This window comes from Leptonychotes weddellii, chromosome 4 (assembly GCF_054177405.1).
Source record: "Leptonychotes weddellii isolate Sample4059 chromosome 4, ASM5417740v2, whole genome shotgun sequence".
In the NCBI taxonomy this organism is placed as follows: Eukaryota; Metazoa; Chordata; class Mammalia; order Carnivora; family Phocidae; genus Leptonychotes; species Leptonychotes weddellii.
In genome coordinates, this window is record NC_138372.1 from 90,257,243 (window position 1) to 90,284,968 (window position 27,726).

The 27,726-nt window shown below is 48.3% G+C and overlaps 1 protein-coding gene across 1 annotated transcript in view; it reads left to right on the plus strand.

The window, feature by feature from the left end:
• PTGFRN (prostaglandin F2 receptor inhibitor) overlaps nucleotides 1-24,182 on the plus strand; it is an 81,575-nt gene extending 57,393 nt beyond the window's left edge. Inside the window, exons 5-9 of the mRNA XM_081815759.1 lie at nucleotides 1,353-1,778; nucleotides 5,900-6,319; nucleotides 14,494-14,601; nucleotides 18,895-19,200; nucleotides 20,679-24,182. Coding sequence (XP_081671885.1) covers nucleotides 1,353-1,778; nucleotides 5,900-6,319; nucleotides 14,494-14,601; nucleotides 18,895-19,200; nucleotides 20,679-20,845 — 1,427 coding nt within the window. The 3' untranslated portion in view covers nucleotides 20,846-24,182. The remainder of the gene's footprint in view (nucleotides 1-1,352; nucleotides 1,779-5,899; nucleotides 6,320-14,493; nucleotides 14,602-18,894; nucleotides 19,201-20,678) is intronic.
• The last annotated feature ends 3,544 nt before the right edge of the window (nucleotides 24,183-27,726 follow it).

Sequence of the window (27,726 nt, forward strand, 5' to 3'; positions counted from 1 at the left end):
AGGCCACGTACCACAAGAGAAAAGTGTAGCCTTCTCTAAAAGCCAGGCAGCACACATTGGCTGAGCGCCTACTGAGCTTGTAAGGCTGTGTGTTTGGAGCTTGGGGACGAGACCTTCAACAAGGCATAATAACAGGGAGAGGCTGCTGTTGACCAAGTGCCCCTCCATGGCTTGTGGGAGCATGGAGAAAGGGGGCCACGCTCTGGGGACCTGGGAGGGGACCCCAGAGGAGGTTACATTGAAGAAGGAGTGCAAGTTTGCAGGGCGGTCAAGAGGCGAAGGCCACTGCTGGTAGGTGAGCACAGTGGTGTGACATGGTGTGGGGGCTGGAGATCCTCAGGTCATTGGGAATGACCTGGGGAGGGGGTGGGGGCAGAGGGAGGAAGGCGACAAAGAGGTTCCAGTACCAGTTCTTGGCAAGCATGGAGGAAGGCCTAGGGGTCAGCGAAGACAGAAACATGGAGTTACAAAAATGGATGAAACCGGCACAGTGAATGTCAGAGGAAGAAGGGGTTTCCACACAAGTGAAGATGAAGAGGGCTGCGACAGTGGCAGGGGACCCCAGGAAAGGGCTAGCTTTCCTCCCACCCCCGTCAGAATTTGTACCGGGCGGGGGTGGGGGTGGCCCTGAGGGAGCAGGCTTTCCTAGAGCCAGGATCCACAGGAGCCGGCTTCAGGGTTGGCAGAATTGTGTTGGGAGGGTTACATGTGGCTGTGAAAAGGATGTCATCTGGGGAGTGTGAGGATGGGTGCTTATTGATCACTGAACACAGATTGAGTGGAAAAGGCAGAGGACCAGGAAACTGAGAACGAGAATCGGCAGGGGGAAACCCGAGGGCCTTGCGTTTGGGGCCTGGCCAGGGATGGCAGGACCCCAGGCCCCGTGGGGATTGGCCTCGAGTGCTGGAATGTACTCTGGGATGGGGTTTCCCTGTGCAGCCCCAGCGGGGGCTTTGGAGGTCTGTGGGCACCGCTTGGCACTCCACGCAAAACCTTGGTGGAGTGTGAGCCCCGAGCCGTCTTAGATCCTTCTTGGAGGACTAACCTCCCAGAGACACTGCCGGGAGCTCCCAATCCTATGGAAAGGTCCAGACTTGGATTGCGGACATTTGGCTTCTGGCCTTGGAAGGTGTCCCGGGGACCGTAGCGGTGCAGGGTTGTACGAGTTTTGCCATAACAGACTCTTTCCGGATCCTTCCTGTCCGGGGCGAAGACTTTCCTTTCCATCACTGTAGTTGGTGGGTTGGGCATTTGATTGTCAGGACAGGAGTAGCCCTCGCCTCGTTCCTTTGGCTCATTCTTAGTATGTAGCTGTCTGATTTTTTTTTAATCCTCGCTCCTCTCTCGTTCAGAACCAGACTACCAGGTGTACCTGAATGCTTCGAAGGTCCCCGAGTTTTCCGACGACCTCACAGAGCTGGAGTGCCGGATAGTGGACATGAAGAGCTCGGAGGCCAGCGTCCGCTTCACCGTGTCCTGGTACTACAGGGTGAACCGGCGCAGCGACGACGTGGTGGCCAGCGAGCTTCTTGCGGTCATGAGCGGGGACTGGACGCTCAAGTATGGAGACCGGAGCAAGCAGCGCGCCCAGGACGGAGACTTTATTTTTTCTAAAGAGCACACGGACACGTTCAGTTTCCGAATCCAAAGGACTACAGAGGAAGACCGAGGCAATTATTACTGTGTTGTGTCTGCGTGGACCAGACAGCGTAACGACAGCTGGGTGAAGAGCAAGGATGTCTTCTCCAAACCCGTCACCATATTTTGGGCATCCGAAGGTAGGCGCTTTATTCTTGTTCACTGAGGTTTGGGGTTTTTGTTTTGGCCCAGCTCGTCGCGCTGCGTGGTTTTATATGCCAGGTCTCCCTGCTAGGAATCCAAGAAAATGGGAGCTCAGATGACTACTGCTCTAAAAACAGCATGGACCCCTTCAAGATGCTGACGCTGGCGAAGGCTCAGTCCCCGTGAGAGAGCTGGCGCTTGGGGGTGGTAGCTCATCGGTTCCCACAGCCCTTGACGCTGTTGCTCTGCAGGGTGGTCTTGGGCCTTGGGGGTGTGCTCACGTCTGCGAGTTCCCGCTGGATGCAGGGCCACATACCGGGGGCACGGGGGTGGGGGCCAGACTGTTGCACCTGCTTCTGAGGTGCCAGTCATCCCTTCAGAGAGATCGTTTCTGGAGAGGGGTGACAACTTGAGGGAAAGTTTCTTTGCTACATCTCCTCCCGATGCTCGGAGCACTGTCTGCTTTGGGACATCGGACTTGTCAAGTCCATCATTACAGGAAGCCCAGGCCTCCTAGGTCCCCCTCGTGCCCTGGATGTGAAGTATCACACGCCCCTCGACACGCCTTAGTTGACTGATTGCCGCCACCCCCCCCCACCCCGTCCCCAGCCCCAAACAGGGCCCTCTGGGAGCTCAGCAGAATCTCCTGTTGCCTGAGGCTCAGCTTGGAACGTTCCTTGCTCTTTCCCACGTTAAACATGACCAACCTCGCTCTCCTCCTCCCCCCTGAGGCCGCTGTTTGCCCTGGGGTCTCCTGAGCGGAAGTGTTTTCTCCCCATGCTCCTCATACAGTGGGGCCTGTTCATCAGCTTGTGTCACCCCCCTCATTGGACTCCTGGGTCCTCCTCGTTCCCTTGGGGAAGTGGTTAACTTTTGTTTCACAGCCGTGCTCTCAAGTACTGTCACTGATTTGTAGCTTCTCTTCCACATACAACACTGGCCCACACTTGGACTGCACCTCATGATTACCTGAGGAGCTTTAAAAAAACACTGATGCTTGAGTCCCACCACAGGTCCTATCTTAGTTGGCTGAGGGTGTATGCAGCCTTGGGCATTGGAATTTTTTCTTTTTAAGATTGTATGTATGTATGTATGTATGTATGTATCTACCTACCTACCTATCTATCTATCTGTCTATCTATCTATCTTATCTATCTTCCTTCCATTCTTAGATATGTCCAGGGGTGGAAGAGAGGATAAGATGGACAGTTACCCTACTTAGATTCCTGGCCAGCCATAACACCCCCTTGCACCCCAAGCTCCCTTGCCCTGCTCTTGTTTTGCATTATGCTCTGGCCAAACCACAAACCAGTCCAAAGCCAACCTTCTGCTACCTCCCTACCTACATTTGTAGTTGGATAAAAACATTTAAATGTGTTGACTGGCTTCACGTTAAATCTGTGATCATTTATGTCAACGGGGCTCTCAACACTGCCTGGCAATCATTCTGCATTTCCATAATCCGTTTACTTCCCTACTCTCCAAAATGATTATTGCATACCACCTTCTTTGTCTGAAAACCTCCTCTCCCAGCCTTACTCTCAGCTGTTGGTCCTGGGTTCTCTTTCCCTAAAGAAACAGAAACAGAGGAGAATTTCCACATGCTTGCCCCTAGCCCATGTCCTAGCAAAGGCCAGCCCCTCTCACTGGTCAGACATGAGGCCCCTCTCTCTTATGTCATCAATATTCCTCTTTTTTCTGGACCTTTTCTATTGGCCTCTGAATATTGTTAGACCTCCTGTTCCTGTTTTAGTATTTTATAAAATAATTTTGAACTCACTTCTCTCTCTGTCTTCCCCTTCTCCAAACCGCTTTGCCCCCGCCCATTGCTCTTTCTTTCCCTTTATAGCCAAAGCATTTGATTTGTCTGTACTCAGTGGGTGTCTCTGCTTTCTCTTCCCGTTCTCTGTGGCACCTGCTTCTTATCAGACTTTTGCCCCGGTCCTTGTGTTAAGACCAGTAGTGATTGACATCCTGCAAAATCCAATTGTTTGTTGTCTTGCTTCACTTAGCAGGATTTAGCGCAGGTGGTCATTCCCTCCTCCCAGAAATCCCTTGGTTTTCCCTTGGCTGTGGGATGCCACCCCCTCTGGGCTTTCCTCCCACCTCACCACAACTCCTTCTCTGCCACCTTTGCTGGATCTTCTTCATTTCCTGACCCTGAGACATGAGATTACCTCAGAACATAGTCCTCGGACTTCTTCTCTAGTTGACTTCCCTCCCTTGATGATGTCTTCTAACCTCGTGAATTGAAAGCTGCTTACACACCATTAACTCCCGAATGTATATTTCTACCCCAGACTTCTTCCCAGAATGCCAGATTCAACACTCTGTTGCCTTGTTGACACGTCCACTTGTCTAACGGGCATCTCAAACTCCTGTTCAAAATGGTGCTTCTGGTCATCTTTTGGCCTTCTCTAGCACCTTCGTTGTAGTTGTTCAGTCCAAAACCTTCATCCTCAGTTCCTCATTCTTCAGATGGACTCAGAGTCTTGCTGCAGCCACGCTCCCCTGTTAGCAAGCCACCACCATCTCCTGCCTGGATTTTATCACTGCCTTCCTGACTGTTCTCTTTGCTCCCACCCATGCAGTGGCAGCTGGAGCAGCCTTGTTAAAATGTCAGTCAGATCATGAAACTCCTCTGCCCTAACCTTCAAAGACTTCCCATCTCACTCAAAGCAAATCCCAGAGTCCTTTTGGTAGCCTTGCATGCCCTATGGCATCCGGCTCCCATTACCTTCTGACCTCACCTATAACTCTCCCCAGTGCTCACTCCTCTTCATCCCCTCTGCCTTTCGCATGGTGCCTCCAACACGCCAGGCATACCTCTGCCTTTTGGCTTTCTGCTTGCTCTTCCCTCTGCCTAGAATGCCACATGGATACGGGGCTTGTTCCCTCACCTTCTCAGCTCCTTGATGCCTCGTCAGGGATGCCATCCCTGGCCACTCTGTCTAAAATTGTGTTGTCTCTCCCTGCCCCCCCCCCACACACACACACTGTTTTTCTCCTCTTTCCCTCCTTTATTCTCTCAAACATTTGTCACCATCTAACTGTACCATATATTTTACTCATTTATTTTGTTCATCTTCTTCCACTAGCATGTAGAGGGAGGGACTTCTGTATGCTTTGTTTACTGTGGCGTTCCCAGTGCCTGGAATACGGGAGGCTCTCACTAAGTACTTGTTTAATGAATGGGTGGATTACCAAACTCACGGGAGAATCAGGAAAGAATGTGGGTGGCTCAACGGAACCTCAGGAATCTGTGATACTGGAGAGACACTATAACACACTTGTTCTGCTTAATAGGTTTGGTGGAACAGCCCACAAAACCCAACATGAAAATCTTATTTTATAACTAGACAGATTATAGAATTAATAATCTTATTAAAGGATAAAAAGCATGTGTTTAATTCATTTATTCATCCAGTCAACAAATATTTAAGTACCTTCCAAGTGCCTGACATTGAGCAATTATAATGTAGATGGCTTCTAATGTGCATATGCTTAGGGATTTCTTTTTTCACAGAGAAGCAGGGAGTAACATACTTAAATGTAAAGTTAGTGTAGCCATGGACACTTGCCCAAAATGTTAAAATGGCATCTCTGTGGAAATCACTAGATGGACAGGTGTGTGTTCCGGTCACCTGACTAATAATCTGTTCTGTACTGTGACCATGATATGATTAAACAGAAAGAACCCATTTCTCCCTTGCTCTGATCTTCCAAGCAGACTTTCCCTGCACTTTTCCCAGCAGAACCTCAGGGAGATGATGCCCCTGGCATGGTCTAGGGCCTGACCTGGGTGTTGTGTTCAGGCTCATCTCCTCCTATTCACGAAGAGTGAGCCCTGCCTCACGTCCTTGAGGGTACCAGTAGTCTCCTGGATTCCCTCACACCCATTAAATCATTTCAGACTGTTCTGCTTCATCCAGCATGGTGGTTCGTAGCCTGCTTACAGATAACACGTGATTTTCTTTCTGAGTTTCCAGATTTTCTTAAGTGCTATTGTGCAGCAATTTGCAAATAAATTCCAATTTCCTTGTCATTGTGCTTTCAGATGCATATCCATTTTCACTAGTCCTGTTGGAAATCACCTCTTTCTGGTACTTCATTCCAGATTCTGTGCTCGTGGTGAAGGCAAGGCAGCCGAAGCCTTTCTTTGCTGCAGGAAATACATTTGAAATGACTTGCAAAGTGTCTTCCAAGAATATTAAGTCACCACGCTACTCTGTTCTCATCACTGCTGAGAAGCCTGTGGGGGACCTTTCCAGTCCCAATGAAACCAAGTACATCATCTCCCTGGACCAGGATTCTGTGGTGAAGCTGGAGAATTGGACAGATGCGTCGCGGGTGGATGGCGTTGTATTGGAGAAAGTGCAGGAAGATGAATTTCGCTACCGGATGTACCAGACTCAGGTCTCGGATGCGGGGCTGTACCGTTGCATGGTGACAGCCTGGTCTCCTGTCAGGGGCAGCCTGTGGCGAGAAGCAGCCACCAGTCTCTCCAATCCTATTGAGATTGACTTCCAAACTGCAGGTGAGCCAGGAACCCTGTTGAACCACAGACTGAACTAGAACGCAACCCTAGGATTTTGAGCCAGTGGCTTAATTTCTCTTAAACAGCTTTCTTTATTGAGATGTAATTCACATGCCATATAGTTTTACCCATTTAAAGGGTATCATTCAGTGGCTTCCAGTATATTCACAGAGTTGTACACCCATCACCACATTTGATTTGTGGAACATTTTCATTATACCTCGAAGAAATCCTGTCTCCCTTAGCTGACACCCTTCAATTCCCAGCCCTCCAGCAACCACTCATCTACTCCCTGTCTCTGTCAGCTTGCCTATCCTGGACATTTCACATTACATTAATGGAATATAATGCATGGTCCTCACGTCTGTTTTCTTTCACTGTAACATAGCATTTTCTTTTACTTTCTTTCTGTCCGTCTTTCTTTCTTTCCTCTTCATTGTTATACAGTGTTTTTGAGGATCATCCGTGTCATAGCATGTATCAGTACTTCATTCATTTTTATGACCGAATAATACTCCACGGTGTGGAGACACTACGTTTTATTAATCCATTTATTGGCTAATGGCCATTTGGGTGTTTACAGTTCTTGGACTATTAGGAATGATCCTGTGAACATTTGTGTACAAATTTTTGTGTGCACGTACTATCCTCATTTCCTTTTTTTTTTTTTAAGATTTATTTATTTGACAGAGAGAGAGAGTGCACAAGTAGGCAGAGCGGCAAGCAGAGGGAGAGGGAGAAGCAGGCTCTCTGCTGAGTAGAGAGCCTGACGTGGGGCTCGATCCCAGGACCCTGGGACCGTGACCTGAGCTGAAGGCAGACATTTAACCGACTAAGCCACCCAGGCGCCCTCCTCATTTCCTTTTTTTAATAGGTGAACCAAAACTCAGCTATTTTAACTCCTTTAGAGAACACAGTGGAGTATAAATAAAAAGAAGAGGGCACTGGACCTCCAGAGGGGTTACATGACTTGCCACACGTGCAAGGCTCAGAGACAAGTTCATCAGGGGTCCCTAGGACTGACGGTCATGGGCACTATTTTTGTCCCGTCTTATAGAGCAGTATTTCCACACAGGGGATAAGTATCCCAGCCTTGTGCCTCACCTTGTTTTGGGACTGGAGAAAGATTTCCCATCAATTAGTCGAGTTGCCAGAGCTATGCTGGTATGGATGAATATGTGTCAACCAGCTCGTTAAGAATAGTTACTGGTGGTGGTCATGTATGGCAAGGTTAATTAAAACAAGAGCATTTTTGTGTCTATTCTGAATTGATTTTGTTTTTGGTTAAGTAAAATGTTTTTATGCTATAAGACGGAAAGGTCAACTTTTTTTAATGGCATGGATACATATTCTCAAATAGAAATATGTCTTATTCATCCATGTAATTCATTAAACTCCTCTGAAATAATTTGTATGTGTGTGTGTGTGTGTGTGTGTGTGTATGCGTGTATATTTCAGCAGGTAGATATTTAAAAGTTTTTGATCCCCCAATTTTATTTAGGATATCAAGATGAAGGATCATCATTTATGAGTTTAATATTGAATGTTTTCACTAAATCTGCCATGGATTCCAGTTAGAAATTTCTGAATGTATAAATTTATAATCACCTGTAAAAATTCAGGTATTAATTGAATCAGCATAATGAATACAAGATATTTGTTGAATTACATGATTACCTTTTAGAGTAAAGGTAAACTAGACCTTAAAGTTTATTTTTCATTGAAGTTTTTTATTAATATTCTTTTGTATTAATATAAACTTCAGTTGGGACGCCTGGATGGCTCAGTCGTTGGACGTCTGCCTTCGGCTCAGGTCATGATTCCAATCCTGGGATCGAGCCCCGCATCGGGGGCCCTCCCACTCCCCCTGCTTGTGTTCCCTCTCTCGCTGTGTCTCTCTCTGTCAAATAAATAAATAAAATCTTAAAAAAAATAAATAAGTAAACTTCAATAGTGTATAATGAAATTATTTTCTAGTTTCTTCAATTTGTTAACATTTAGATTAATAAAGAGAAAATATTGATTTAAACCCTTAGATTGGAAAGAGCAGAGAAAGTGCAGGCTTCTTTTATTGTGTATATTTGCTTGTTTGTTTTTTAATAACAGCTTCATTGAATTATGGTTAACATGTAAAATTCACCCATGTGAAGTGTACAATTGAGCGGTTTTTAGTATGTTCATGGAGCTGTGCAGTTAATGCCACAATCTTATTCCGGAGTTTTTAACCACTCCAGAAGGAAACTCTGTACCCGTGAGTGCTCACTCCCCACCCCCAGCCCCTGACTACCACTAATCTTTCTATTGGTATCGATTTGTCTCTTCTGGACGTTTCACGTAAATTGAATCATATGTGTGGACTTTTGTGACTGGCTTCTTTCATTTGACGTAACGTTTTCCAGGTCCATCCACGTTATAACGTGAGTCAGTACTTCGTGGTTTTTTATGGCTGAACAATATTCCATCATGTGGATGGACCACATTTTGTTTATCCATTCATCTGTTGACGGACATTAGGTTATTTCCACCCTTGTGGCTACTGTGAATAATGCTGACATAAACATTAGTGTACAAGTTTTGGGGATGAACATCAGAGTTCATTTCTCACCTAGGAGTGATGCTGGGTCGTGTGAGCTCTGTTTAACTCTGAGGAACTGCCAAACTGTGTTCCAAAGCAGCTGCACCGTTTTATATTCCCACCAGCGATGTGTGAGGGTTCTAAGTGCGCCACATCCTCACTAACCCTGTTATCCTCCGTCTTTTTTATCATAGGCAGCCTGGTGGGTGTGAAGCTGTATTTTATTGTAGCTTTAATTTGCATTTTCTTAATGACTGTTGATGTTAAGCATCTTTTCATGTGGTTATTGGTTGTATGTGTATCTTCTGTGGAGAAATGTCTACTCAGATTGTTTGCCCATTTTTAAATTGAGTTATTTACCTTTTCATTGTTGATTAGACAAGTTTTTCATAGAGTCTTGGAAAAAGCCTCTTAACAGATACATGGTTTAAAAATATCTTCTCCCATGGGTGCCTGGGTGGCTCAGTAGGTTGAGCATCTGGCTTCCCCTCAGGTCGTGATCCCAGGGTACTGGGATCGAGCCCCACGTCGGGCTCCCTGTTCAGTGGGGAGCCTGCTTTTCCCTCTCCTCCCGGTTTGTGCTCTCTCTCGCTATCTCTATCACTGTCTCTCTCTCTCTATCAAATAAATAAATAAAATCTTAAAAAAATATATCTTCTCCCACTCTGTGGGTAGTTTTTTCACTTTGCTCATGGTGTCCCTTGAAGCACCCAGGCTTGTAATTTTGATGAAGTCCAATTTATTTTTCTTTTTGTTGCTTATGTTTTTGGTGTCTTAACTAAGAAACCATTGCCTGATCCCAGGTTGTGAAGATTTATGCCTCTGTTTTCTTCTAAGGAGTTTTACAGTTTCAGCTCTTACATTTAGTACTATGACCCGTTCTAGTTAATTTTTCAAAAGATTTTATTTATTTATTTATTTGAGACAGAGAGAGAGCACATGAGCCAGGTGGGGATGTGGGGGGGTGGGAAGTAGGGTAGGGAAGGGCAGAGGGAGATGGAGAGGCAGACTCCCTGCTGAGCAGGGAGCCTGAAACAGGGCTTGGTCCCAGGACCCTGAGATCATGACCTGAGCTGAAGGCAGACGCTTAACTGACTGAGCCACCCAGGCGCCCTGATTTTTGTGTGTAGCAGAGGATGATATTCAGCTTTATTCTTTTGCATGTGAACCACCCAGGTGTTCCTACACCATTTGTTGAACAGCCTCTTCCTTCCACCTTGACTTGTCTTGGCACACTTGTCAAGAATCATTTATCCATGAATGTAAGGATTTTTATAGACTCCCAGTTCTGTTGCATTGCTCTGTATGTCTTTTCCTATACCAGGACCACATTGTTTGATTACCGTAGCTTTGTAGTAAATTTTGAAATCAAGAAGTATGAGCCTTCCATCTTTGTTCTTTTTCAAGATTGTTTTGGCTATTCTAGATCTCTTGCATTTCTGTATGAATTTTAGGATCACCCATTAATTTATGCAAAGATGACATCTAGGAATTGTGTTGAATCTGTAGATCAGTTTGGAGAGTATTGCGTTTAACAGTATTGCCTTCCAATCCATCAGCATGGAACATCTTTCTGTTTATTTGGGTCTTCTTTAATTTCTGTCAGTGGTGTTTTGTAGTGTCAGTGTACAAATCTTGAACTTCTTTCATTCAATTTCTAAGTATTTTATTTTTTGATGCCATTGTAAATGAAATTGTTCTCAATTTCCTTTTCCCTTTATTCATTGCAAGTATATAGAAACACAGCTGATTTTTATATATTGATGTTGGATTCTGCAACCTTGCTGGACTTATTATTAGTTTTAATTGTTTTTTGGTTGATTCCTTAGGGTGTTTTAAATACAATAAAATGGCCTCTGTGAATAAAGGCAATTTTACCTTTTCCTTTCCAAACTGAACACCTTCTAATTATTTTTCTTGCCTAATTGCCCTGGCTAGCACCTCTAATACAATGTAGGATAGTAGTGGCACAAGTGGACATCCTTGTCTTGTTCCTGATCTTACAGGGAAAGTTTTCAGTCTTGTACCATTAAAAATCATTGTAACTGTGGGGTTTTGTTGTTTTGTTTTGTTTTGTTTTGTTGTTTTAATAGATGCCCTTTATTGAGTTGGGGAAGTTTCCCTTCGTTACTGGTTTGTTGAGTGTTTTTGCCATGAAGAGATGTTGGATGTTGTCAAATGCTTTATCTGTGTCTATTGAGAGTCAGATGATTATGTGGTTTTTGTCTTTTGTGTATCTGTTTTATTCTCTGTAGGGGTTTATTCCATCTTGTTTTACATTTGTTATTTGATGTTTCTCTAGAATTGTTATGGGAAATAGGGGAGACATAAAATCTTTTGTATTTCTGGATGAGGAATGGGTATTGAATCTCTTTCTCAATTCTTTACATCTCTGCATAACAGGTAAAATGACTGTAGCTTCCAGGTTGAATGAACTGGCTGAGATTTTTATTTTATTTAGTCCACGGAGTTGTCATGGCCAGTTCATGGTTTAATTAGGAGAAGTTGCCATCTGATCTGCCCAGCACAGTGCCCTCGCCCTGAATGGCTCCCAGCAAATACTGACTAGATACTGAAGAGTCTTCACTTCCTAAAAATCAACAGCAACACCGTAAGATACACATAACAAAGAGGTCCTTCTTGGTGTCCACCTTTCTATCCCCAGGTTCTGGGGTGCTTGCCTCTTGGTATGAGGACCATGTTTCCCAAGGGTTGCTGCTGAGTCATGAATTTCACTGACCCAAAGTGTCAGGGGGAAAATACGGATTAAATGTTGTGGTGTTCAAGATGTTGGCCTTTAATAGAAAAAACTTGAAAATACGGTAAAGTAGAAAGAAGGAAAAGAATTAGCCATAACCTACCTGACACTGTTAATTTGTGTTGTTTGTCTTCCTAGAAATCTTCCCTTGCATGTTTTCTTCATGGCTGTGAGATCAGGCTGTATGTGCAGTTTTGTAATCTGCTTCCCCCCTTTAACCTTTTAAGATAAGCAGTTTTCACGTTAAAACAAATTCTAGGTAAATAACAACTTTAATGACTACACTTCCCAGAATTTAGTCATTTTACCCTATCGATGGACACGCAGATGGTCTGCAGTTTTGGCTTTCACAAGAATACTGCTATTTACAGCCCTTTTTAGGGGCTGGAGTTAGAACATGGTTCTGTCAATGTTTGTATTTAAGAGCTGAGTGTGGTCCATGTACTCTCCGCAGATTAGGAATCAGGGGACATCTAGTGACTCTGGTTCACTTAAATTCTCCGTGCCGTAGTCTGTCATCCATGAAGTTAACCAGACAAATTCCCTCGCGAAAACAGCATTATCACAGAAATTGACCATAATAAAAGTATTTCCAAGCCTGGGATAATGACCCACATTAACAGTGAGTTGTTCATTCGAAGGAAATCCACTGCTGTGAATATTTTACAATGAAGGCCTTCTCCCTGGCCCATGTCCGCATGGTGAGCCATAGCACAAATGCTCTGTTGTTCCCACAGCCATAGCCACTAGGGGAAATGAGAACCATAACTTGTGACCTAGAAGGCATTTGGGGTTTTCTTTGGAAATATAAAGAAAAGAAAGTGAAATGTGTCCAGATTGGTAAGTCTTGCTGTGTGGTTTCAAATTTAGGAACCTAAATCCATTATGAGGTCTTTATGTTTTATCATTTTGTGGTTTCTTAGAAGGGGCTTCGGACACTTGAAGAAAACCCCTTGGTGTAGCTCTGTTTATTACCATGAAATTTCTAGTCAGAGAAAACACCGTGGTCTTCACTGCTCACCTGGGTTGCTACTAACCTGTACTCCCAGGGGGCCATATATGGTATGAAGTGCTCCGCGGTCATGAACACAGGGTCAGGTCAGAGCCACTGGCTCAATCCTGTCCTGCCTCGCTCCAATAAGCAGAGCAAATCCAGGGTGGTCGGGACCTGTGGGAACTGTGGCTGGGAGAGAGGTTGATTGAAGGGCAGGCTACCCGCAGTAGGTCAGGTTTCCTCATCTTCTCTGCTTTCCTCCCTTTCCCGATGCCCCGTGACCACCATTCTGTTACGTTCTCCCCTGCACCCAGAGTTGATGCCCTCCTGCTGCTCTGGTCAATCTGAACTCTCACCGCAACCTGCTCAGGGCTGCCCCACCTCCCTGGGTTGCCATCTCCTCCACCCGCCCTTCACCTTTCTCCCAACAGAACACCGGCTGCTCCGGTTCTCGGTTTGAGGAAAGCAGTCTGATGAGTTCATCTTCTCACTCATGGTGAAGTGAAGATACAGCCTTTTTAGCTCTTTGCCTTATCGGTTCTCGTGACTTGCCTCATTGGTTTGCGTGACCTTTACACACTTTCTCAGTCATTTTTTTTTGTATGTTAAAGTACTTTTTCCTATTTGGTGATCTGATTTAAAATGTAGTAGCACTTGTATTCTTAGCTTGTAATGAGTTTCAGAATCAGTGTCCAGGGCCATCTCTTTGCTTCCCAGGAAACCCAGGGGAAATCCCATGGCACTGGTATTCAGGAACCTTCTTCAGGCTTGCCTGTTCTTATTAGGATAAGGTAAATATCGGGCTCTTAGGATCAGGTTGACTTAAAGCTGTGCAATGCTGTCACCTGAAACTGAGGAGTAAAGGGTTTAAACAGAAAAAAAAAGAATGTAGTACGTGGCCCCTCTCTCTAAGAAGCGACTAGGAGCCAGATTCCTTCCATGCAAGGCATACTTTTTTTTTTAATTTAATAAGTCCCTTATTTATGCCTAGTCATCAAAGCATAATAATAATTCTACCTACAGTCAAATGCACCCAGTTGACTCTATGATAAATATTATTCTAACACTAAATTCTACGTGTTCAGTCTTTATACCTCATAGTTTGTTGCTCATTTTTATGCTCACAACTCAAAAAGTGGGAGCATCTCTGCCTTGCACAGTTCATTTTGGGTAGACACGTCTTTTGGCCTCTGGAAGAAGGAAAGAGTCTTTTTTAAAGCAAACTGAATATCAAGGGGGTGTTCTCAGGAAGGGGTGCGGGTCTGGGTAGTGTTTTGAAGCGATGCCCGTGCTGCCTCAATTTCTCCTGACAGATTGGAGCCATACCTCTGGTGCTCCCACTGTCCCCTACAGAGTGTCGTCATAGTTGACATGTCTGTCTGCTGACTACATTTCAGCCTCCTAATGGCAGAGCCCCTGTCCCCAGCACAGTGAGGCCGCCCACTCCATCGGGGCCAGAAGTGTCACCGATTCAGTCCTGTGCCCTCTGCTCTCCTGCCACCTTGGCCTGGAAGGGAACCACGCAGAACCAGAAGTGGCACCCGGGTAGCAGGTGGGGGTGGCCTTCCAAGGGGACCGTGGTTGTCATCAGAGAAGGGGTAAAGGAAAAGCCAAAAGCAAAGGTCATTCTGTAGGAAGAGTTCTGTTGTGGTTGTAATTCAGATGATGCTCGTTTGGCTGTGCCTGCTGCACGTGTCTCTCTGAAGAGAAAGGAAAGCAGCCTGAGAACACCACCTCGCCCACTTCCAAGGAAGGTGGGCCGCACGTAGATGCCCATGAGAGCGTCGGGAGTGGAATTGAAACAAAAGCGTGAGTGGGAATAACGAGGTGCTGTCACTCTTCCCCAGGGCCTCTATTTAACGCCTCCGTGCATTCGGATACACCATCGGTCACCCGGGGAGATCTGATCAGATTGTTTTGCATCATCACTGTTGAAGGAGCAGCACTGGACCCAGGTATTTCTCTCTGTCCTCTCTCCTTGCCCTTGTCACTTTCTGTAAATGCCCCCTCGTGTCATCCCCACTGTGTGACACAGACGTGGCGTCAGGGATTGGACTGTCTAAATCCCCAAAATGCCTCACTCTGTACTTGGTACTCAGTAGGTGTTTGATAAATCCTTGTTGATGGACGCATCTGTCTGTTAGATGATTTGGAAACCCATCCAGACGCTGGAATCTGAGTTGTCAAGGCGGTCAGTGGGCCTCTTCCAGGGCTGATTCAAGCTCAAGCTGCTTTGAAACCTACCAGTAGAGTCTAGCTCCTTTACTTTATCTTTCACTGCATTGATTCATTCAGATATTTATTGAACTTCTTCTAGTAACAGGTACTGGGAATAGAGGAGGGACCAAAGGCTCCACATCATGGAGCTTGCAACCTGGTTAAGGAGACAGACAACAAAGCAATCCTCATGTAATATAATATCAGATGGTGTTAACTCTATGGTGAAGGACAGAGCAGAGTAAATGAGTAGCAAGGACCAGGTGGTGTTATTGTAGTTTAAATTCTTGGGAACTCTTTGTAAATCTTTTCTTTGCAAAAATTATTAGCATTTGCCAACGGGCCTAAGAGCTTTAGGACGTCAATCTTAACACCTTTTCTTCAGTGACCAGTTGGTGTCCCTGCCTCACTCGTAGACCCCCGGGGTTTGAAAGAACATTAAAGGCACATAAGGTGTCTGCTGCTGAGCAGGACGGTACCCTCCACTGCCATCTCCCAAAGAGACTGCGGAGAGCCTGCTTCACTGCATGGTAACAGTCACCTCTAGCTTCTGTAATTACCCTGGAGGAACAGAGAGCTGTGCTCTCTCCCACACGCTTTGTCCTTGAGCATCTTTGTGCCGCCCACCCCACCACAGGCAGAGCCCAGGCCTCTCACCGATCAGCGCCTTGAAAAGGCCAAAGTGTACAAGGCTCTCAACGTTCTGTGCAGAGACCACTGGGTGTGTGGCCCTGGGGTGGAAACTGGAAGCGGGTTTTCATTCTGTAGTAAGGGCAGGTTGTAAGCAAAGGGAGGATGGCCCGCAGTGAACCAGAGTGGACAGCATGAGCAGGGCACTGGGCAGAGCTGGCCTCGAGGAGCAGTGGCCTGGGTGGCCACCAGCTGAGATCTAGCTCCTTCGGGACCGCCGGTCAAAGGTGCAGGTGGTCACCAGCTCCGGGTCGGCAGTTACTCCGGTAGGAAGTCTTTTTGGCCTCGTGGGCCAGATGGTCTCCGCAGCAACTGCTCGGCCCTGTTGCACTTGGTGTGAAAGTAGCCGTAGACAGCATGTAAGCAAATGGGCTTGACTGTGTTCCAGTGAAGCTTTATTGACAAAACACAGGTGGTGGGCTGGATTAGGCTACCGAGCCCTGGACGAGCTGATGGATACCAAATTGGCTCTCTCAGAGAGCCTGAACATGGCTGAGCTGCAGAGGTAGGAAAAAGAAGGTAGAAGAAGAGGAAAAGGAATCCATCCAAGCCACCGGTTGGTGAGCTGTGTTCTCAGGGGCACAGGGTAGGGAGCCCAGGTCTTGAGGAAGCTGAGGTGCAGAGGATTGGGGACAGAGAGTGGGATTCAGAAGTGAAAACGAAAGTGAAAGTTGAAGGGGCTGCCAGGACACGGGGGAGGGAATCCTGTTCAGAAGTCGGTACCATGTTTACCCTCGAAGCCCATGGATGATATATACCAAAATAAATCATTTAGATGTTCTTTCTCAGTAAATTAATGGGTCGCCAGTTGTGCCCTTAATATAAAAGTCTTTTCCTCCAGGGTAATTACAGAAGCTATAGGTGGCTGTTATCATGCAGATCACAGTTTTCCAGAACTTTGCACTCTTGGACTGTGTGGATAGAAGATTCTGAATAATTAAGCACACGCTGTAATTGAGTTTTTCCTCACGCACCCGACGGGCTGTGAAGGAATTTTCTTTTGGAAAGGACGTACCGCGTAAGTGGGCCTAGCACCAAGGTGCTCCGGTGCGGAGAGGGGGAGGGACAGGGCAGATCACTGCCCTTGAGAGGCAGTGTCTTAGGTCAGGTTCTCTAGAAGCAAAGCCTGAGACGAGCGTGCAAGTGATTGAGGATGTGCTCCCAGGGAGCAAGGGAGTCAAGACAGAGCAGGGAAAGAAGCCAGGCAAAGATGTGAATTCAGAACAAGTCAGTTCCCCCCCCACCCCCCCAGGGAGCTCTGGAGCATGGGTGGTACCACAGGGTACGGCCTCTGTGAGCTAAGGCGCTAGGCTTTTAGCTCTCCGCCATTCCTCAGTCACTGTCCACAGGCCGAATGCTTGGGGAGTAAGGGTGTTTCTTGACCTCCAGGAGGTGGCTTCCATCAGCTGAAGCCAGTCCTCTGGAAGAGGGTATGGGTGTGAGAATGTTAGGGGCACCAGGGGCCTCTGCTGCTGGCGGTAAGGCCCTCCCTGTTGGCAGCATCTGTTCGTAGACTGTGTATGTTGCAGTGTAGAGATAAGGATGTTCACGGCGGGCAGGCAGTGAGTGCTTACTATGTACCAGGCAGGTGCACTTGTAAGCATTTTGCAGAGATGACTGACTTAACCATGGGCGAAGTTGTAATGTTCCTTCTACAGCTGAGGAACCTAAGTCACAGAGAGTTAAGTCACTCGTCCAGGCCACATGGCTAGCAAGTATGGTGCTGGGAGTCTGGCGTGGTAGCCTGGAGCTCCACGAGGCATGGCGGGACTGGGGCTGGCATCTGCACCCAAGTAACGGGGACACAGCCGTGACTTCTTGCCTTCAGCCCCTGCAGGTGACGGCAGCACGGTGTGAGGGCGTGAGGGCGTTGACTCCCCCTGCCCCCAGGGAGGTGGTCTTCTCGGGACGGGATGACCCCTAACACTGGCAACAATCAGATTTTCTGCCCAAGTGCCACAGTGGGCCGATGGGGTGGAAAAGAAGGTACTTTGAGCGTTGGAGTGGAGAGCAGTCATCCTGTAGATGGGATTGAGGTTTGCCCTGGCCCTTAACATGTTCAGAGTGAGCTGGAAAGGAATCATCATTTGGATAATTTTGTAGAAAGTCTTGCTTTTCGTTTTGCTTCTCTTCCTTTCCAGTACGTAAGCACCTGAATATGATTTGTGTAATCATATTACAGCACTTAAGATAGTGCTTTCTGAGGTTATTGGTGTATTTTCACGAAGTGAATAAATGTTATTTTTTGTGTAACAAAAATGGTGTCGTTTAACATTTATATAGAAAGCCTTACCAGGTGAATTTAAGATAAAAGGTGCGTGTGGCCTTGCAGTCCTTCCTGGCCTGCTGAATGCACCCTGGGCCTGACACGGCTGGTGTCAGTAGGGAATGGGCCAGAAGACGAGGTCAGGGGCTTATGATGTGTGCTCCATCTTCAACGTGCCAGAGTCTTCCTTCTCCTATGCCCACGTTCATTTGTTTGAGGCTGTTAGAACCTTAACTTTGCAAAGTGCTTCGAGATTCAGCAGCATCCTCTCTGGGACTGTTGAGCTGTGTTCCACTTTCTCAGCTGAACGTGTTTTTTCCTCTTGTCTTGAACTTAAGCACATCTGCAAGGGAAAAAACACAGTGAACAATAAAACCTAAACTGTTGGGACGCCCCACGTGGCTCCGTCCTTTAAGCGTCTGCCTTCGGCTCAGGTCATGATCCCAAGGTTCTGGGATTGAGCTCCGCATCTGGCTCCCTGCTCTGGGGAGCCTGCTTCTCCCTCTCCCTCTGCCTGCCACTCCCCCTGCTTTTGCTCTCTCTCTCTGACAAGTAAATAAATAAAATCTAAAAAAAACCCAAAAAAACAAAAAAGCCCTAAACTGTTTACCACTCTAAGTTGTGTACAGTTCACTTTATGTACCTTTTGTTCTTGACTACATTAGTGTCTTCCCAGTCTTGGGCTCTTCTGCCTGACATGTCAGAGGACCCTGCTTTGGCAAACAGAGCATGCAGCGTCGCCACCTAGCAGCTTTACGTCCTGTGTTCCCTGTGGGAGACAGTGTTGGGTGCTCCTTAGGTTGGGTGGTGGTAGCGGCATGGTTAAGAGGGAGGACTCTGGAGCTGCACTCCGTGGGTGAAGCCATGTGCTGTGCTGCTCCCGGCTCTGTGACCTGGAACGAGGTATCAGGCCCCGCCACAGAGGCGGGGAGTGTGACAGTACCTCCATCGTGGGGCTGGCCTAAGACATGACGAGCCGCGCTGGCCCCCAGTGACGTGACGTGCGTGTTAGCCACACGTGCGATTTCTGCCCATTGCACTGACCCAGGGTTTCGGCTTGGTCTGTCACCCGCAGACGACATGGCCTTTGACGTGTCCTGGTTTGCGGTGCACTCCTTCGGTCTGGACAAGGCTCCCGTCCTCCTGTCTTCCCTGGACCGGAAGGGGATTGTGACCACGGCCGAGAGGGACCAGAAGAGCGAGCTCAGCCTGGAGCGCGTGAGCGTGCTGGAATTCTTGCTGCAAGTCCACGGCTCTGAGGACCAGGACTTTGGCAACTACTACTGCTCGGTGACTCCGTGGGTCAAGTCCCCGACAGGTTCCTGGCAGAAGGAGGCCGAGATCTACTCCAAGCCCATCTTTGTAACTGTGAAGATGGATGGTAAGACCGACACGTGGTGAAGTCTCTGTGCTGCGCTGCAGCTGACGGGCTTAGGTGGCCACTGTTTGAGACTGTGCTCTCTCCACACCTGGCCCGGGCCCGCAGCTGTTTCCCCGGGTGTGGTACCGTGCGCCGGAGGCACCACTGGGAAACGATTTTTAAGACTTCCCGGAGAGATTTCTGCTGCTTTCTGTAAATTCCGTGCAAACCCACTTTCCTTGTCATAGGGTTGGCATGGACTCTGCCGGGCAGAGGCAGAGAACATCATCGAGAGAGTGGGTTCAGGTCCCCAGCGGAGGCAGTGAGTGGGTTCCTGCCACTCCTGCCCTGCTCCTGGTTTTGCTTCTTGGAAAAGGGAGGCTCTACCTGGTTTCGTTAGCATAGAGGGGGTTCTCTCTGGAACCCTGAGATGGGAAGGGGGCTCCCTGCTTCATTAGCCCACACTGCCGCCAGAGTCATTCTAACTAGGTGGTCAGAAGGCCCCCTTCCCACCCCTCTCCTCCCCGAGCATCCCAGAGTGGGGGCACTTGGTCCTTGGCTAGTGAGAAACCCATCTTCTCTGCAAAAAGCTTCAGACTAAATGTTAACGGGGAAATTCCATGGAGAGCATTAAAGCCCCAGGACCTCCGAGGGTTAGGAGGGGCCTTGGAGTATGTTTCCCTGATGCGATGTCAGTTTGGGGGAGACTGGAATTGGAACCCCAGCTTCGCCACAGATGACTTAGCCTTTGTGGTCCTTGGTTTCCTCTCTCCTACAATGGGGTACCCGTCTTTCGTCGGGCTGCTCTGAAAGGTGAGCCACGTGAAATGGCAGGCAGCAGCCCGCATGCCAGCATCCGCCCAAGGAGTGCTGGTGCTTCTGGGCGAAGGGACTCGGGATTTGAATTGTGCGATCTGTACGGTGTTTGTGCATTCCTGAAACTTCATCATTTACACCCTATTTGCATCTTAGAAATTCCTTGCTTGAAGTAGCTCCATATGAAAACCCAGATTTCCCGAACAAGGGAGCGATTATTCACTTTGCTAGGTAATTTACTATAGTGTTACTTAAAATAGCTCCCCGAGTACACTTCAGTTATTTGATGCATAGAATTGATTTATGAACCGTTTTTTTAAGGATGCATCTGCTGCTGAATGCGCAGTGCCCTTATCCTGACTTTTAAAAATCCATCTCCTGCCAAAACCCTAAAAAGCAAGTTGACATTCAAAGACATCAGATGAATTCTTTTTTTTTTTTTTTTTTGTTTCTCCCCCACAGAACTGAGAGGGGTGTGATCTGCTCACTTTGTGCGCAGAGAAGAGTGCTCGTGTCTCGAGAGCACTGTGCTAGATGCTGGATACAGCTCGAGCCCTCTGGGGCGGGGGTGGGAGGGGGTTACCTCTCCTGGGGAGGGGAGGGGAGGCCAGGCCAGGCGGTGGGCTTCCCGTGGCCGCCTCCTGCACCACTAACCCGGCATCCCTTCGTTCCCTTCCTCCCAGTGCTGAACGCCTTCAAGTACCCGCTGCTGATCGGCGTGGGCCTGTCCACCGTCATCGGGCTCCTGTCCTGCCTCATCGGCTACTGCAGCTCGCACTGGTGCTGCAAGAAGGAGGTCCAGGAGACAAGGCGCGAGCGCCGCCGGCTCATGTCCATGGAGATGGACTAGGGCCCCGCCGGGGAGCGGCCACCGGGGCGGTGCAGGAGTGATTTGGGCGGGAAGAGGACAGCGAGCTTTTCACGTGCAGTGTGTGACACTAAAAACCAGTCCTCTCTCATCTCAGGTGGGACCTGGCGCGCTCTCTTCTCTGCATGTCCAGTCCTGAGCGCGGACACGTTTACCAGCACACGGCTCTCCTTCCCACGGCACTTTCTGGTAGAACAGTCGCGTGTGTGTGTTCCCAGCTGCGGCTTTTTAATGGTTACCCCTTCGTCTAATTTTTTTTTCTCCTGCCGGTTTATAGATCTCTGACCTACGTGTGTTCATATGTTTGGTTTCGAGGGGTTGCGGGGAGGAAGGACGATGGCTTTCAGAGTTCTTGGTCTCGGGGGGTGGGGGGAGGACAGAGCTGCCCGCCGGGGCCAGCTTCTGCGTGGGGGGCAGCCCTCTGCCCTGCCCCGACCTGTGCCGAAGGCTAACAGGTGGCTTTTACCACCCTACCCACCCCGGATTTTCAGGGGTTTAGACGACATTTGAAATCTAAACTTGCAGTATGTAACTTCTTACTGAGCCCAAATGCTTTTCTTTTTTTCCTTTTTTTTTTTTTTTTTTTTTAATGCTTCTCTGCCCCCTTTCCATTTCTTTTGTATTTGCTTTTATGTGAGCGTGCTGACATGGCCCTGGAATCTAGAATTTGGCTCTCCACCAAGCACCTTATCTTGCCACCTTAGCCTTAAGAATGAATATGACTACGAAGAGAAATACACAGCCACCTCTGTCCAGAGCAGTACGAAGGTCCTCAAGGAAGAGGACGATGGGGACAAGGGGAGGAGGAGGCATTCACTGCAGTGGTTCCGAGGCCACCGTGCCTCGGGGGGCCCCAGGAAGAGTGGAAGAGGGTCCTGGGAGTTAGATGCCCGCGGCTCGTGCCGGGGCTGTGTGCGGAGGAGGGGGCCACCGCCGCCCCCCCCCCCCGCCCTTTGTGGGTGGCAAAGGCCTTGGCCACCAAGGGACTGCCAGTGGCACCCACGGGTGCCCCGCGTCCTTCACGGGCTGCTTGGGCTCCTTCCCGTGAAGGTGTGTTGCTGCTTGCAAGACTGCCTGACTTCACAGAATCAGAAATTGCCTGGAAGAAAACCATGCATTTTCCACGACCTTTTCAGTCCTTCAAGTCTTTGTAAGATCCCCTGCAGGGGGTTAGCGAGAAAGGGTATGCTTTGTGATATGTTTGCTTTCCTGTTAGGCACACGGAGGAAACCAGCAATTTACTGCCGTGTGAACAGCCTACAAAGTAGATCTGAGAGCAATCCATTTTGCCCGATTGCTTGTCCCCGGAGTAGGACACGGACCAAAAGAGATCCTCTGCTCCCTGAGGTGTCTGCCCCTGCACAGCACTGGCCTTTCGGAAGCATCCCAGTGGGGTTTTCTGAGGCTCACTGGTGACTCATGCCCTGCATTGCAATCCTCTGTGCTTTTATCCTGGCTCTGACGAATCTAACACTGCTCTGTCTTCCGAAGGGAAAAAAGATTCGTTTGTTTTGAGCAATAAAGTCATACAAAATGATGGCCATTCATGTGCGGCTCTTTGTCACAATGGGCCGGACGAGCCACACTCCCCCTCAGCTCACCATTGTCCCCTCCCCTTCCCTCACTGTGCTGCCGACAATCCGTTCTGCCCTTGTCACCGAGTCTCCCCTCCTGCTCCCCGGGGGGCAGGGGGTACAGATTGCCACCCAGCTTCCCCTTTTTGTTCTACCCACCCAGGGGACCCCTCGTGGTAGACACCATGCTAATGGTAGAAGCACAGATGAGTTCCCGGCCCAGCGTCTGCCCCACCGGAGCACGGGCGACCGGAGGAAGAGCTGGAGGCCTTGATAGCTCTAGATTCGGGTCTTTCCTACCCATCGTTTCTGGACTCTGCGATTTCAGAGGAGGTGGGTCACAGGTGATTGTAGATGGGGAATTAAAGAGAGACCACATATTCACAGGTGCTATTAGTGAATCGGTGCCCTTCAAGCCTACACACTTATCACTCCTAAAAGATTCAGGATTGTTGTAGTGCAGGCCCTTCTTGGTAGAGGAAAGGATACTTAGCTGTACATGTGACCGGGTGGCCCCAGGTCGATGTGAGACCAGGGAGGGGTCACAGCAAACACTCGGCAGGAGAAGTAACATGTGCTCACGCCGTACCTTCTCCTTTCGAACTCCGTTGTCGCTCAAGGCTGGGGGTGTTCAGGCATTGACCCCAACCCCACCCTCTGATCGTTGGGCCCTACTGCAAGTCGCCTAGAGGGGCTGGTCCAGAGGAGGAGGAAATCCCAGGGTCTTGTCCCAGGGACCACATTCCTTCCAGAGAGAAACTGGCCTGGAATGTGTGTCCCTTTAAAAGTGTGAGATACACTCTTTAGCTGTACCAAATAGGGCTCCCCACACAGTGCTCTTCTGGAAGGGGTTCCTGCCGGAAGCACTCATATGAATGGAAGAAGAACCTAGATGAAATTGCACTTCTTAACAAAAAGAAACTTTATCAAAAGTTTGGGTTTTTTTCTAATCACAAAAATATCCCCAGAAAGAGCCTGAGCTATGTTCAGATAGAAGCCTCGAAATTACTTTAAATTGTTTACTTTATAATGTTTACATACACTTTTCACTTGTAAAAAAAAAAAAAGAAAAAAAAATGCAAACTCTGACTTTTTAACAACTTTTCAGATTTTTTCATGGGACGGTGGAACTCTGACTCACCAACTGGATTTAAATCTTAATTTAGACATTTATTTATTTGTGTGTTTTTTCCCCTCCCTACCCATGTGGCTTTCCCCCAAGATCCTGGCAAAGGACGCCCCTCCTGCCCAGACCCTTGTCTGTCTTCCCTGGCGGCTCTTGCTTCTTGTTTTGCAGACTGCCTGCAGCCATGATTTTGTCACTGACTTCTGTGAGCCAAAGACTGAGCCTTTTTGGCAGGAATAATAAGCAATACTACACAACTTGCTACTTTCAGAAAACTTTTTTTTTTTAGCTTCACCGATGACAACAGAGGAAGAAGGGAACTAGGATTTGGGTAAGTTCTCCTCTGTTATATGAGCAAATTCTCAGTGATAAATAATGTGTGCAGATCACTAGGAGAAGAAAAGGTGACTTTCTGTCTGTCTTAGCGTGTGGCACATAAGGATCTGCCGGATTTTACGTAGACAAAGAAAGGGTCTTGTGTATTTTTGTCCATATCCGATGTTATACGAACTAATTGTATTGTTTTATACTGTGACCACAAATATTATGCAATGCACCGTTTGTTTTTTATTTCATTAAAGGAAGTTTAATTTAAATTAAAGTTGTGTGAGGAACTTGATCTTGGTCTCCTTGCCCTTTCATCTCTGTGTGAGGGACTGTGGCTGAATTTCCAGGGGCATCTCCAGCACCTTCCAGGCTCTCTGAACGCTGTGATAGCACTAGAGGTCTTCCCTCAAGAGAAAAGAAGTGGATTTAACAGGATCCGTACTGGATCCCCGCCAGGCGGGAAGCTGAGGGTCAGGGTCCTGTTGCCTAGCAAGGTCCCCTGGTTCTTTGGTGAATTCTCATGACCTTTTGGGTCTCTCGTCATGAAAGGGGGAAGTTAGATGTTGTTCCTGTCTGTAGATGACAAAACAAACACAGGGTTCTGTGATCGTATCGTGGTGAGCACAACGGCGCTTCTGACTCATGACCCAGTCCGGAGCCAAACCGGTCCAGAAGGTGCCAGCCCCTGAGATGTAAAAACGGTGCTCCTTCCCAGGCCGCCAGCTTCCGGAGCCCGGACTGGAGAGGACACTGAGAACCCCGACTCCCTGCTGGCCTCCTGCCCCACCTCCCCTGTGGGCCCTGTGGGTGTCCTGGGCAGGGAGCATCTCTCATCGTGAGGTCTCCAGGGGCTGGGGCTGTGTCCTAGTTCCTAACCTGGCCAAGAGATTGAGAGTTCCGGACACGTAGAAGGTACACGCAGTCTGTCAATGCACAATTAGTGCTCTGCTGTGGGAAATGGCCCATCACTGCGTGCTTCTCGGTGAACAGGGAGCATGGTGCCCACGTCAGAATGGGACACAGAGCTGGGTTTTCGCGGTCCCCTTCTGATGACTGGAACTGTTCCTGCCTCGGTTTAAATTAAAAACAAATCGAAAATTTGCTTACACACCTACTGTGAGCCTCGGCATTGGGCTGATCAGCACAGGGAACTTGCCACTTAATTAGGCGTCTGCAGGCCATGGCACATACTGTTTGCTTTCTTAGAAAGCTCTTCCTGCCTGTCTAGCTCGTACTTCTTCAGGGCCCAGGAAGCCTTTTCTGCCCCTCTAGGCTAGGCAAGGGTCCCCTGACAAATGCTCTGGGAGCCTCAAAGTGGTGTGAGGGCAGGGACCGTTGCCTGCCGTGCCCCCATCCCCACCCCAGGGCCTAATTACGGCAAGAGCTAACACCGGGATTATTACACCATGCCATGGACCGGGTGCAGTGCCTCAAGTCATCCCAGGGTGGCTCCAGCAGAAGCTCTCTTAACTGCTCTCCCTGTAGCTGGATCTTCCAGAGAGAAGCTACTAATCTCGGACCCACAGCCCAGTGCGTGTGGCACCCTGTTTTTTAAAATACAGGTTTTGTTACTAGGTAATACAGGGATAGCAGAACAAGAGATGACTGCCACTGAAAAGATAGTGTGTTCTCACAGATCCCAAGAGGAGGGGGCACATCATGTCACAGTCTGGGAAGCCACAGGGGGAAGGCGAGGGGCCATTGGGAGGCAGAGGGAGGGAGAAGCATGGGCAATAGCCTTTATTGTGGTTTTCACGGGAAGAACAGGCGAGTCAGGATCCGCAGGCTTAGGGATGATTCGTTTGGATCATTTCAGTGGGCTCTGGGGTGCAGGGGTTGTCCCTAGTTTTCTGGGACCTGGTCCTGGGGTGAGCAGGGCAGGGGATAGTGGTCCTAAGTGGGAGCACCGGGGGAGAAGGTAGCGGGGATGCGGGCTCTGGATCCGTGGCTTTGTACGTGGAAGGCGGGCTCACGGTGAATCAGTTCCTCTCTCTAGGAACTGGCTAGCTCCGGGAGGGGCAGCCCCCGGGATCAATGAGGCCCTGGATAGCAAAGCCTCAGAAAACAATATAGAATGACATGATTAATGCGCTCGCCACCTGAGGCTTGTCGGCTGCTCGGGCACACCTGAGCTCCACCCGCGGAGCTGGTATTCGCCTGAGTCCTCTCTGTCCTGGGCAGTCGCCGCCAGCGCTGTTCCTGTGATTGTCTGAATTCGTTCCATAGTCTGTACACCAGTGAAATGTGAGTGCCAAAGAGGTGTTGTGAGCAGATGCCTAGGCATTTTACAGGTGACAACGCTACTCCCGCCCAGAATTTGGACGCTCAGCCAGGGACCGAAGTTGAGGAGTCCTGCCATAAGTTCCTGCTTTGCTTTTCCCTGGGTACCTTTTAAAATAACCACTTAGGGTCAAGCCCTAGAGAAGTTAGTGACCTCCACCCCAAGCTCCTTCAAAGTAATAGGTGCTTGCTACCCTGCTGTCTGTCTCCTGCTCCCTCGTGACCTAGCGTGGAGGGCTACCCTTACCCCAGCTCGTTGCCCCCTCTCCCCGCCCCTGTTGCTGGGAGGTGTAAGTAATAAATCCTGTGACTTGACTTCCTTTGTGTGAGTGCACTTGACCCTCCATCAGAACGACCCTGGGGAGCATGGCTGCAGAGGAAGCTACCTGCTGGCCCGTGTGGGTGGCTTGTGTTCCCTCATGCAGCAGGTCATAACCTGCAAATTCGTAATTGAGTACACCAGCTCCACTTCCCAACCAAGTGTTGGTAAATGTAAGATGAAGTCTCTGGAAAGACTCAGCAGAGGCAAATTGCTTTATTTATTTGTTTTAAGATTTTATTTATTTGACAGAGAGAGAGATCACAAGTAGAGGGGGCAGCAGAGGGAGAGGGAGAGGGAGAGGGTTAAGCAGGCTCCCTGCTGAGCAGGTTCTCCATCCCAGGACCCTGGGAGCATGACCTGAGCCGAAGGCAGAAGCCTAACCGACTGAACCACCCAGGCGCCCCCGCAGATTGCTTTAAAAAAAAAAAAAAATCGTTGTCAGTAGGTCCAGGCAAAACTATTAACAACTGAGGGGGGACAAACCACAAAAATATGGAAAGATTCTATACTTTGTTGGCTTCACAGATGTTTGTTAAATTCTCACTTCATTTGAAAGAAATCCTAAATTCTTACTTCATGTGAAAGCAATCAAAGCTGAAAGTTTTAGACAAGACATGGTAGGTTTGGTTTATGCAGGGACGGGACAGGAGGCTCGGGACAGCAGACGCATACCCAAAGGAAAGACCTGGGCTTATGTCCAGAGATGAGCGAATGAGTGTGTTGGTTGGGGTGAGACTACCCTGTGTAAGATACACAGGAATCTTTCTACAGTTCTCAGCTTCACCTGACATTTTCTGTTAATTGATTAACAGTTCTAATTATCTCAGATAATGGAATTCCTACAGTTATAGTTCCCATTCTCAGAGATAAGGAGATTTAAGACAGACATTAATTTGCTCAAATGAAGGAGGATTTGAACCCAGACCTTTCTCACTTCAAAGTCTGCACACTAGGCCCTCCCCTTACCTGCAGAGGACATGTTCTAGGACCCCCAGTGGATGTGTGAAACCCAGATAGGACCAAATCCTGTATTTACTATTTTTTTTCCCTATAAGTACCTATACGCAGTTTAACTTATAAATTAGGCACGGTAAGAGGTTAACAATAATTACTAATAAAGTAGAACAATTATAACAATATGCAATAATAAAACTAGCAAATGTGGTTTTTCTCTCTCTCAAAATATCTTATTGTCCTGTACTCACCCTTCTTGTGATGACGTTAGATGGTACCA